The sequence below is a fragment of the Thamnophis elegans genome, chromosome 3 (genome assembly GCF_009769535.1).
Source record: "Thamnophis elegans isolate rThaEle1 chromosome 3, rThaEle1.pri, whole genome shotgun sequence".
In the NCBI taxonomy this organism is placed as follows: Eukaryota; Metazoa; Chordata; class Lepidosauria; order Squamata; family Colubridae; genus Thamnophis; species Thamnophis elegans.
Window position 1 is genome coordinate 149,534,770 of NC_045543.1, and position 13,062 is coordinate 149,547,831.

At 48.9% G+C, this 13,062-nt stretch overlaps 1 protein-coding gene across 1 annotated transcript in view; it reads left to right on the forward strand.

Annotated features, from left to right (window-relative positions):
- LOC116506330 (carbonic anhydrase 14-like) overlaps positions 1 to 13,062 on the forward strand; it is a 30,652-nt gene that overhangs the window by 12,258 nt on the left and 5,332 nt on the right. The window contains exons 4-8 of the mRNA XM_032214016.1: positions 7,457 to 7,605; positions 8,035 to 8,127; positions 8,571 to 8,637; positions 9,849 to 10,006; positions 10,092 to 10,224. Coding sequence (XP_032069907.1) covers positions 7,457 to 7,605; positions 8,035 to 8,127; positions 8,571 to 8,637; positions 9,849 to 10,006; positions 10,092 to 10,224 — 600 coding nt within the window. The remainder of the gene's footprint in view (positions 1 to 7,456; positions 7,606 to 8,034; positions 8,128 to 8,570; positions 8,638 to 9,848; positions 10,007 to 10,091; positions 10,225 to 13,062) is intronic.

The window sequence follows — 13,062 nt, forward strand, 5'->3', positions numbered from 1 at the left end:
GTCTGGATGGTCTCTTGTGACAAGCCGATAGACAGAGAATGGAAGCAGTAGACTTCCTCCCATATTTGGGCATACCAGGGGTTGTGACACTAAATACATGTATATATAAAATCATTACACCATCGTTGATCCATTTAATATACAAAGATCTTTCTAATATAAAATGGTCACTACATACAATTATACCAAAGTGTTCAATCATCCCACTCTTATGCATTGAAATCATTATTGTCCTTTATATATCATGTGAATAGTGCTCTATATCATAACAAGAAAAAATGTTGATAACAATAACTATAACTTTCTATTACTACATAAGTAAACCTTCATTCCCAGGTGTTTTTTTTTTAAATCTAACCATTGGTAAAACAAGTCCCATACTTTATAAAATTGCTTGTCCCCTCATTCTCTAATTTCAAATGAAAGGCCACCATCTTTGTGTTTGATGGTGGGAGCAATAACAGAATGCCAGAGTTGGAAGGGACCATGGAGGACTTCTCGTCCAACCACCTGCTCAATCAGGAGATCCATTACAGACAAACGGCGGTGCCATCTCTTCTTAAAAGCCCCCAGTGTTGGAGCACCTGTTCTCCTTTGATCGACTGTTCTCACTGTCAGGAAATTTCTCCTTAGTTTCAGGTTGGTTCTCTCCTTGATTAATTTCCATCCGTTGCTTCGTGTCCTGCCCTCGGGTGCTTTAGAGAACAGGTTGACATCGCCCCTTCTCTGTGAACAGCCCCTCAAATATTGGCACATTGCTATCATACCACAGTCCTCTCTTTCTTAGGCTAGAAATATCCAGTTCCCCAAATCATCATGTGGTTTAGCCTCCAGACCCTTAATCATCTTTGTTGTTCTTCTAAGGGCTCTTTCCAGAACCTCAACATCTTTTTGTCCTTGTAAATGTGTTTTTTATTTTTTCCATTTTCATTTCGTACAGTCACATATATACTGTGCATAACCGGGGCCATATAACATTGAACAATAAGCACAGCCATTCCTCTTGTCAACAATACCCCCCAAAATAGAAACCCAATGTACCTCTTCGACCCTCCATACACCTCTTTCTTTCGCCCCCCTCCAACTTTCCATCTTCCCTCCAACATTCCCCTCTACCCTACTTCCCCTCCCCCTCTACCACTCCTCTCTCCCGATACACTCCCTCCCTTCCTTCTCACCCCCCCTCCAGTCCTCTCTCCCACCCTCTCTACCCCTCTTTCTTCTATCCCTCTACTCCTCCCTTCGGTGTATTTCTACTATCTATTAATATATTCAGCTTGTCCTATTTTTACAGTGGAATTATAGAGCAACAGTATACAAGTGCAGTCGTGTTACTTTAAAGTCTAACACATACTATATATCCCCCCCTCCCCCCTAACACCCCACCTCCCTTTCCCCCCCCCCCCGCATTCCCAGAGCCCGTACACGGTATAGGTAACATCTTTTTGTATCATGGTGACCAAAAGTGGACACAATATTCCAAATGTGATCTTACCAATCTTGCCATCCATCTTAGAAGGACCCCAGAATTGTGGAGTCCAGCCCCCCTCAGTTGAAAATCTCCCTTGTCTTTGCTTGACTACATCCATGAAAGGGAGATCAGCTGATAGATTTTAAGGATTTCATTCACAAAGCTGCTGTTTGATCAGCCTTCAGAACTGCTGGCCAAAATAGACAGGATTCCCAGGGAAAGGGGCTGCTTTCACCCTCCATGAGATGGTAGCTTTTACTTCCTGATCACCTTTGTCATCCTTTTTGACTTCAAATGTGATGAATGGAGCTGGATAAAAGCACTCAAGGAAGGGTCTCACCAAGGCAGAAAGCAAAGTGAGATTAAAATGAAACTTCTGCGACTTCAAATGCATTTTTCTGCTGAGCTACTCTAAGATTGTATTGGCCATTTTTTTTGTCGCTAGTAGTAGTTTTGTAGTAGTTATATGTTAAGAAAATAAAAAAGTAGGAGATGTTGTAATATAGTTCCTTGTGTAGGTGTGGGACACCCATGGCCCAGTTCATACCAGGGCATGCAGAGCCATGCTGAACCACACAGGAGAAAACAAACTCCTAAAACGCCATAACATCCTGATAGTGCATAACATAACATCCTGAGATGTGCCCTACCAATGACGCCCAGGATTTGACCATATATAGACAGAACTTCCCTGAGCAGAAGATTAGAAATTGTACTTTTACAGGCTGTTTTTAAGCACATGCTGATTGCTCCTCCTGCCTTTGTCCTATCTCAATAAAAGGGGCTCTCAGACCCCCAATCTGGGTCGCTCCATCCCGAGAAAGGTCATGTCCTGTCTTTTCTCCACATTGGCCTCATGGACGAACCACGGGAACGTTACAGTTATATTCAGCCTGCAACCTTTTTCAGAAATGTCAAAATCAAGCCAGGCATTCCCTGATTCTCGGGGGCCTCTTTCCTCAGGGAAGAAACTTTGCATCCCTCCCTTACCATCTTGGTTTTGAATGTTATTTCTGCCTCCTACAGCACTATGCCTTCCACCCCTATTTGGCACGATCTGCAAACCTGATAAGCTCCTCATCCAAGACCTCAATAAACAGATTGGAGATTAAAGGCCCCCCAGCCGAGCCTATTCCACTCTCCAATTGATGTGGAACCGTTAATGGGCTGGATCGTGTGCGGCTGTTTGGATAGGACCCAGGAAAAGGGCTTCAGAGGTCCCAGAAGCAGGCAGGCTCCCTGCGCCAGTCAGTGCCTCCTTGGAGAAAGGGGGCCTTTCCATCCGCCGGCCAGTGTCGACTGGCGACTACCCGGAGGAGAGCCTTCTCTGTGGCTGCTCCGACCCTCTGGAACGAACTCCCCAGTGGAGATTCACACCCTCACCACCCTCCAGGCCTTCCGCAAAGCCCTTAAAACCTGGCTGTTCCGACAGGCCTGGGGCTAAAGAGCCGTTGCCCCTATCTCGAATGGTATGATTGTTGCGTTTTTAATTATGTATTGTTTTGTGTTGTTGTCAATGAGATTTGAGATTTGAGATTTGAGAAGTTTATTTATGTGCCGCCCTTTTCCCTGGGGGGACTCAGGGCGGCTTACAACTCGAAAAGGGGGGGGGGAAACAAACATTTAATACGTAGGACAATACGTCATTAAAAAACACAACATTCATACCATTCGGGTGGGTTACAGTCTTTAGCCCGAGGCCTGACGGGATGGCCAGATTTTGAGGGCTGTGCGGAAGGTCTGGAGGGTGGTGAGGGTGCGAATCTCCACGGTCTGTATCCCCCTTCCTTGTTTGAGTTGTGAGCCGCCCTGAGTCCCTTACAGGGAAAAGGGCGGCATACAAATGAAATAAAACTCCAAACTCCAAACTTTTCCTGACCTTGACCAGAAGCTGCGCTTGAATTCAAGCACAATGCAAGTCCCAGAAAGGAGAGTGTTTAAGGAGGGAGCAACAGGGTGATTAAGGTCTGCACCAGGTGTGGGGTTTCTTTAGGGAAGTGACAAGAAGTGCAAGAAGTGTGTCCATGCTCCTCCTGCCCATCACTGCAGCCCACTCTTAATGGGCTGCTGATCAGAAGGTCAGTGGATGGTATCCCCACGCATTCGAAAGAGAGGGAGCTTACAGCTTGCCACCCGAAAGCAACAAGCTCCTCCCACAATCGATTACAGAAGTTCCCCAATCACAAAAACGAGTTTGACAAGAGAAGTCATTCCGGTTTTTGAAAACTCCATGTTGAATTCTGTTACTCACTTACTCATCGTTATCAGGGGTTTCCCGGAATCCATCTCCTTCCTTCCTGCTTGGCCAATGTCTTCTCAAGGATTAGGTGGGACGGATATGGGCCTGTAGCTTCCTTCCTTTCCCCACTTTTTGAAGATTTGGATACTTCTTGTCCAAACACCTGGGAGCTCAGAATTTCTCAAAGATAATCCATAAGGGTTTAACCAAGATGGTCAATACCTTTCTGTCGTAAGCCTGGATACAGTACCTCTGACCGGATACGCTTCAAGGTGCTAGTCGTCACTTATAAAGCCTTCATGGTATTGGACCTGGGTACTTGAGAGACCGCCTGCTGCCAATTACCTCCCAAAGACCCATTAGATCCCACAGGGTTGGCCTCCTCCGGGTTCCATCTACCAGCCAATGCCATCTGGCTACTACCCGGGGGAGGGCCTTCTCTGTAGCAGCTCCGGCCCTCTGGAATGAACTCCCCGCGGAGATTCAGACCCTCACCTCTCTCCAGGCCTTCCGAAAAGCCCTTAAAACCTGGCTGTGCCGGCAGGCCTGGGGTTGATGAGTTCCCCTCCCCTCTCGACTGGTATGGCTGTGTGATTCTTGTTTATTTTAATCACGTGTATTGTGTTTTACGTTCCCTTTTCCACCTTTGAGTTGTTCGCCGCCCTGAGTCCCTCCCGGAGAAGGGCGGCATACAAATAAACTAAATCTGAATCTGACCCTGGATATGTAAAAATCTTCAGCGTAAACAGATATTCTCTGACTCCAGGCATCAGTTCTCCCCTCTCCTCTTGCTCTTCACCATTCCCTGACATTCTCATTGATAACAATTTACCCAAAATAGGGCTAGAGAAACTCTGGTTCATTCCCACCTATCAGCGTTTACTAAAGTAGTATATTGATTCATCCCCTTTCTTTTATTTGGAATGTATCTGATGAGGTTCTGTTTGTTTTTCTTGGCTCCCATGGCCAACTAGAGCAGATTCCCTTCCTGATCTCCTGTCAAGCAGGTATTTGCTGGAACTAATTTCTGATTTCAAAACTCCACATAAAGCTTTTTGTACGTACGCATTGACCTCTTCCATTTCTTCCTTCGTTTTAATTATTTTGCATTGTGTTTTTAGAATCTTTTTTCCTAGGGACTCCTGTCCCTTGAGTTTATTTCTCCATCAGCTTCTCCTTTTTCCATGGCTGGTCATTTCCAATGGCTTTGTTTTGGCAAAACATACAGCAATCATTCACTTACTTTTGGTGCTTATGGAACATACAGCAGGCAGCATGTTCAGGGGTGGGTTCCCTACCGGTTCAGACTGGTTCCGCCTAACCGGTAGTGGTACGGCGGCTTGGGTCACTGGAACCGCCAGCGACCCCAGAACCAGTTCCCCGGTCTCTTCCTGCCTTCACCGGCATGTTTCTGTGCGTGCGCAGAACAGTTTTCAGTCAACTGTGCATGTGAGGCAATGCGTGGTGGCCACACGAGCAAAGCAAGCAGCACATGCACAAAACACCCTCTAAGCCAACTGGTAGTAAAACTGGTTAGGAACCCACCACTGAGTATGTTATAGAACAGTGTTTCTCAACCTTGGCAACTTGAAGATGTCCGGACTTCAACTCCCAGAATTCCCCAGCCAGCGAATGCCCATTGCCTTCTGCAAGTTGAAAAATAAATTCCACCAAGTTGATGGTGAGTCGTTAGTCAGGAAGCAGGACTGGGTGTTTCACTCCCAGGGCCAACACCCAGCCGGGGACACTGAAAGAGGTACTTCTTGCAATAAGGTTTTCCAGAATATCACGTTGGACTTTCTGCCTAGGAGGGGAGCCCTGATCTGAGTTAATGGTGTGCCAGGCTCCAGGCCTTCTTTCCAAAGTCCCTCCAGCAAACTTGCTCTGATGCTGCCCACAGGGCTTCCAGAGTCAAGCCTGGGGTTCCCAGGAGGGGCTGCGGTTAGCTAGAGGTCCCCCTGCCCACCTACTTTTGTCCCGTAGGCCTTGAGAAGAGGGGGAATGGGGGATGTTATGGGCATGGACAGATGGGAAAGTATAAGGGGAAAACCTGCGTGTTCCGCCCTGCAGTCAGGCAAATAAGGATTAAGTGCGGTTCTAGCAAGCCAGAGATGCTGGGAAGACATGCTGCTCTCCTGCCTGAAGCACTGGAGTAGAAAGCGTGGCACGACAAAACCGCGCTCGACTAAGCCGCGCCCGATTAAACCGCGTCGCTGATGTCATCAACAGGGCGACAACAGCCAGCGCGGAGAAAGAAGGGCGCTTTAAATAGCGCTTTGAAAGCAAGCCGATTCAACTTAAGGTAAGGGTTAGGTTTAGGTTTAGGGTTAGGTTTAGGGTTAGGGTTAGGGTTAGGGTTAGGGTTAGGGTTAGGGTTAGGGTTAGGGTTAGGTTAAGGGTTAGGGTTAGGTTTAGGTTAGGTTAAGGGTTAGGTTTAGGTTAGGTTAAGGGTTAGGTTTAGGGTTAGGTTCAGGGTTAGGTTAAGGGTTAGGGTTAGGTTTAGGGTTAGGTTTAGGGTTAGGTTTAGGGTTAGGTTAAGGGTTAGGGTTAGGGTTAGGGTTAGGGTTAGGGTTAGGGTTAGGGTTAGGGTTAGGGTTAGGGTTAGGCTTAGGCTTAGGGTTAGGGTTAGGCTTAGGGTTAGGGTTAGGTTAAGGGTTAGGTTAAGGGTTAGGGTTAGGTTTAGGGTTAGGTTTAGGGTTAGGTTAAGGGTTAGGGTTAGGGTTAGGGTTAGGGTTAGGTTAAGGGTTAGGGTTAGGGTTAGGGTTAGGGTTAGGGTTAGGGTTAGGGTTAGGGTTAGGGTTAGGGTTAGGGTTAGGGTTAGGGTTAGGGTTAGGGTTAGGGTTAGGTTAAGGGTTAGGGTTAGGTTTAGGTTAGGTTAAGGGTTAGGTTTAGGTTAGGTTAAGGGTTAGGTTTAGGGTTAGGTTCAGGGTTAGGTTAAGGGTTAGGGTTAGGTTTAGGGTTAGGTTTAGGGTTAGGTTTAGGGTTAGGTTAAGGGTTAGGGTTAGGGTTAGGGTTAGGGTTAGGGTTAGGGTTAGGGTTAGGGTTAGGGTTAGGGTTAGGGTTAGGCTTAGGCTTAGGGTTAGGGTTAGGGTTAGGCTTAGGGTTAGGGTTAGGGTTAGGTTAAGGGTTAGGTTAAGGGTTAGGGTTAGGTTTAGGGTTAGGTTTAGGGTTAGGTTAAGGGTTAGGGTTAGGGTTAGGGTTAGGCTTAGGCTTAGGCTTAGGGTTAGGTTAAGGGTTAGGGTTAGGTTTAGGGTTAGGTTTAGGGTTAGGTTAAGGGTTAGGGTTAGGGTTAGGTTAAGGGTTAGGTTAAGGGTTAGGGTTAGGGTTAGGGTTAGGTTAAGGGTTAGGGTTAGGTTAAGGGTTAGGTTTAGGGTTAGGTTTAGGGTTAGGTTAAGGGTTAGGATTAGGTTTAGGTTTAGGGTTAGGGTTAGGTTAAGGATTAGGTTTAGGGTTAGGTTAAGGGTTAGGGTTAGGTTTAGGGTTAGGGTTAGGGTTAGGTTAAGGGTTAGGATTAGGTTTAGGGTTAGCTTAAGGGTTAGGTTTAGGGTTAGGTTTAGGATTAGGTTTAGGGGTTAATTTTAGGTTTAGCTTTTACAGCATGCTTCTGTCTCCGCGCTGTTGTCGCGCTGTTGATGACGTCAGCTACGCGGTTTCGTCGAGCGCGCTTTAGTCGAACGCGGTTTTGTGGTGGAACCGTAGAAAGCCCACTCCCCTCCGCCTTGACAATCCTTCTCTCCCTTCCCCAGTTCTTCTAGGTCTGCCCAAGAAAATGACTCTCAGTGGGGGTGGCTTCCCCCAGCCGTACCAAGCAGCCCAGCTGCACCTGCATTGGGGATCGGGGCACACCCAGCCTGGCTCTGAACACACAGTGGATGGGCACCGTTACGCGGGTGAGGTAAATCCCGGTCTCTTGTCCAGGGCTCCTGCCAAAGAGCTCAAGCTTCCTTGCTGGGCAGCTGCTCCCTTTTCTAGGTCTTGAGAGAGGAAGGGATTCAGTGGCCTTGAAGTCAAACCCAGGTATGGAGCTGCCGATGAGTCCTATGGGGTCTTTGGAACAATGTCATAAGATTATTGGAAGAAGGAAAAAAATCGTGCATGCTTTGCAAAATGTAATAATATCATTTGAATGGGGGAGTACAGGGTTTTCTCCCTTTATTGCGGTGGTGTAACACAGGTGCTCTGGGTTATCCTGACAGTCCCATGATGAAGCACAATCTTCTTTTGTGTACAAATGGCAGGAACCCCATCCCCCAGGGGGGACCGGCAAGGGGGGGGGGGGGTCCTCTGGAGCGTGCTGAGTGCTGTTCTCTGTGTTTGCCTCCAGATTCATGTGGTCCATTATAGCTCCCGATTTGAGAGTCTCCAGGAGGCTGCGAGTGAGCCTGGAGGGCTGGCTGTGCTGGCCGCATTTCTGCAGGTGATTGTGTGTGTGTGTGTGTGTGTGTGTCATGTGTGAAAGAAGTGAGGGGTGGGCCAGGCGGGTGCAGTGCTGCAGGAGTGACCCTTGGGACACTGGCAGCATTTCCACCAGCTGCCCTTCAGAGGGGATCCGAGAAACAGCTATTGTTGTTTTAGAAGATCTTAGTTTTGTTTTGAATGTACAACGGATGATGCTGTTTGTACATAGAATAGAATAGAATAGAATAGAATAGAATAGAATTTTATTATTTGTATGCCGCCCTTCTCCGGGAGGACTCAGGGCAGCGAACAATTCAAGGGGGGGGAAAAAAGGGGAACATAAAAAACAAAATAAAATAATAAAAGTAAACAACAGTCGCACAACCATACATGTCGAGAGGGGAGGGAACTCATCACCCCCGGGCCTACAGATCTCCCCCTGCTGTTTTTGTCTCCTTTCAGGTGGGGATGGAAACAAATGAACCATATCAGCACATCCTCAAACAACTGAGGGATATCAAGGAGGAAGGTAAAAAGGGGCAAGGGGCAGTTCCCTCTCCTTTCTCTGCTTTGGGCCCAGCAGAAAATCCCCCAGCAGGAGACCTGGGTATACTGGAGTCAGGCAGGAGAAAGTCCTGGGTCACCTGCAAGCGATGCTGCCATTTCCACCGGGCGCATCTGCCTCCGGGGTGCCTGGCTGGGGAAGCGAGAACCAGCAGGCTTCTCTGCACTGGTCCTCGGTCACTGCCCCGGCTGCCTTTATAGCAATAGCAGTTAGACTTATATACCGCTTCCTAGGGCTTTCAGCCCTCTCTAAGCGGTTTACAGAGTCAGCATATCGCCCCCAACAACAATCCGGGTCCTCATTTCACCCATCTCAGAAGGATGGAAGGCTGAGTCAACCCTGAGCTGGTGAGATTTGAACAGCCGAACTGCCGAACTAGCAGTCAGCTGAAGTGGCCTGCAGTGCTGCATTTAACCACTGCGCCACCTCAGCTCTTTTTAATATAGATATAGAGATATATAGATATAGATATACATATAGAGATATATATAGAGATAGATAGATAGATAGATAGATAGATAGATAGATAGATAGATAGATGGATGGATGGATGGATGGATGGATGGATGGATGGATGGAGAGAGGGAGAGATAGGTATAGGTATAGAGATATATAGAGATAGATAGATATAGGTAGAGATATATATATATATATAAATAGCAATAGCAATAGCAGTTAGACTTATATACCGCTTCATAGGGCTTTCAGCCCTCTCTAAGCGGTTTACAGAGTCAGCATATCGCCCCCAACAACAATCCGGGTCCTCATTTCACCCACCTCGGAAGGATGGAAGGCTGAGTCAACCTTGAGCCTGGTGAGATTTGAACAGCCGAACTGCAGAACTGCAGTCAGCTGAAGTAGCCTGCAGTGCTGCATTTAACCACTGCGCCACCTCGGCTCTTTAAAAACCTTTTCCCTACACGACCCTCCGAGGCAGAAGAGCAGGGCTGAAGTCAGAGGAAGTGGGCACACTGGCATAGTCTTGATTAACCACAACTGTTGCTACTTGTGTTGAGTGGCAACGATGCCTCCCATCACCGCACTCCATTCATCTGAATGAGACGCTCTTTGGGTGCCCTTCTCTTCATGCAGCAGTGCCCATCTGTAGGGCTCCCACCCGTCTGCTTCTCTGCCTCCTCCTGGCAGGATCCTCACAGAGGCTTCTCCTTTCTCAGGAGAGGAAACGGCCGTTGCCGGCTTCGATGTAGCCAAGTTGCTTCCTGACGACCTCGATCGCTATTTCCGCTACAACGGCTCCCTGACCACCCCACCTTGTTACCAGACGGTGAACTGGACAGTCTTTAACCAGACAGTCCGGCTCTCCCAGGAACAGGTCTGTATTCCCCTGGTCCTCCCCTCTTTCTCCCTTGAGTCCTTCGCCCCCTCCGGGTGATCGTTGCTGTCCCTTCTCCCTGCAGATCTCTGTGCTGGAGGAGACCCTCCATGGAGACGAGGAGGAACCCATCCAGAGCAACTTCCGCCTGCTCCAGGACCTTAATGGCCGGAGCGTCCTGTCAAGTTTCCAGAGCCTGGAGAAGGTTCAGCCACCAGGTAAGTCAGGAAAAGCCCACCTGTTTCCAGAAAGGAAAAGCATTTCCTGTCAAGCTGCCTCACATACAGGAATTCCTCAATCCAAGAAGGCTGCATAAGGATAAGGCTGCCTTTGGAGAGTTTCTGGCCCAGTTCTAGTCCACAATTGCCCAGAATCGGTTCCACCACAAAACCGCGTTCGACTAAAACGCGCTCGACTAAACCGCATAGCTGACGTCATCAACAGGGCGACAACAGCGCGGAGACAGAAGCACGCTGTAAACGCTAAACCTAAAATTAACCCCTAAACCTAAACCTAACCCCCCTAAACCTAACCCTAACCCTAACCCTTACCTTAAGTTGAATCGGCTTGCTTTCAAAGCGCTATTTAAAGCACCCTTCTTTCTCCGCGCTCGCTGTTGTTGCTCTGTTGATGACGTCAGCCACGCGGTTTAATCGGGCGCGGCTTAGTCGAGCGCGGTTTTGTCATGCCACGCCCAGAATCTTCCTAATGGCCCATTTGGGGCCTGATCCAAGCCTGCCCATCTTGGTGCTGAAGACGGAACAGTTCCCTTTCCTCCCTGGGGGGGCTTTGCCCTCAAAGTCCTTGGCTTGGCCTGCATTATCCTTCCTTCTTCCGTCTCCGTCTCTGGAAGGTCCATCAGAATCCACCCTCGGGACTCTCCATCTTTTTGTACTTAAAGGTTAACTGTCAACTTTTGGGGGTGAATCTCCCACTTTTGCCGGGCTTTAATTTTAACGCCTCCGATCTTTCATGAGCTTCTGGCCAGAGAATACGACTTCTTAATTTTTTAAAACCAAAGCAGTGCCAAGCGTCAGCAGAGGCCCTTGGGTAACGGCATCCGTTCTGTCTTCTCCCCATGACAAGCTGGGAACCGCTCGGGATGCCACAAGCAGCCAGCCAGCCAGGCAGGGAGGGAGGCAGAGGTGACAATAGCTTCCAAGCTAGAGGCGGGGGGCCTTCAAGCACACTCAACTCTCTCCAAAGCCAGCTAAGCAAAGGGCAGGAGATCCAGCTCCATGCCTAGGTCCGACCTGGAGGCCCCTGGGAGAAGCAGATGTCGGTCTCTTCTGGTGGGGGGGATGTGGATACACCACCACCCCATCCTCCTTTTATTAATGGGCATCTTCCTTTTTGGGGAAGAGAGTCGCTTTCGTTGTATGCTAAAATCCCAGGAGGAGGCAGGGCATTTGGAGTTTGGAGTTTATTCAATTTGTAGGCCGCCCTATTCCCCGAAGGGACTCAGGGCGGCTGAACAAAAGCCAAGGGAGGGGAAATTACAAAAAGTAAGACAAAAACAATCGGACAATACGAACAATTTAAAAGCACAACAGACACAGCAAATTCGAGTAGCGGGGGGAACTCAACCCCAGGCTTGCTGGGACAGCCAGGTCTTCACGGCCATCCGGAAGGCCCGAAGGGTGGAGAGGGTCCGAATCTCCACAGGGAGCTCGTTCCAAAGGGCCGGGGCAGCCACAGAGAAGGCCCTCCTCCGAGTAGTCGCCAGCCGACATTGGCCGGCGGATGGAATACGGAGGAGGCCTAATCTGTGGGATCGAATGGGTCTGTGGGAGGAAATCGGCAGAAGGCGGTCTCTCAAGTACCCAGGTCCAATACCATGTAGGGCTTTATAAGTAATAACTAGCACCCTGAAGCGTATCCGGAGACCAATAGGCAGCCAGTGCAGCTCGCAGAGGATAGGTGTAACGTGGGTGCACCCACAATCGCTCGCGCGGCTGCATTCTGGACCAGCTGGAGTCTCCGAACACTCTTCAAGCGTGACCCGTCAAAAGCGCGAATGTCAACACCGCGGCGCTAAAACCGCGATGTCAAAAGCGCACCGACAACAGCGCGCCGACAGAAGCACGATTTAATTTAAGGTAAGATTTACAGTTAGGTTTAGGGTTAGGTTTAGGGTTGCGTTACAGCGCGCTTCTGTCGGCGTGCTTCTGTCGGCGCGCTTTAGGGCTAATTAGTTGCTCATTCGTCGCGCAGTTTTGTCACCACGCTTTAGACACCACGGTTTAGTCAGGCGCACTTTTGTTGTGCGCGCATTTGTGGTGGAACCCTCTTCAAGGGCTGCCCCATGCATTTCTACCTCATGGGAGGTGGGATTCCCCATGAGAATGGAATGGAAGGACAGATTCTGTCTGCAGTGTCTAGCAGAGACCCAAACCAAAAAACAACATTGAAAGCATGGCTGACCAGCTGCCACCAAGACTGGTGAAACAAGGCCGCAGCGAGCAAGGACGTGTCTAAGGAGCGGAAGCTTCCACCTGGTCTTCCTGGGCAGCCTCTGTGGAGAGAGAGATGCTGCCACCCACCTGTGAAACTGTGCGGGCGTGTGGGAGGGGGGGGAGTGGCTATTGCAGGTACACAAAGTCTGCTTCCACTCCCTTGCAAAGTCCACACTGGGGAGTGAAAGGGGGGGAGTGACTCATTGCGAACGATTGAAAGTCAGCCACCATCTTCTGGGAGCCGGGAAGTCTTTCCTGTTTGGCGCTTCTGCTCCAGACTTTCTGGCTAAGCTGCTTTTCTTAAAAAACGGTTCCACCACAAAACCGCGGACGACAAAATCGCGGTCGACAAAAGCACGTATGTGACGTCATCACAGCGCGACGAAAAAGATCGAAAAATGTAAAAATAAAGCGAAAACCTTACCCTAACCCCCCAAACCTAACCCTAACCCTAACCCTAACCCTAACCCTAACCCTTAACCTAACCCTTAACCTAACGCTAAACCTAACACTAACCCTTAACCTAACGCTAAACGTAACGCTAACGCTCTAAAGCTAACCCTAACCCTAACCCTTAACCTAACCCTAACCCTAACCCTA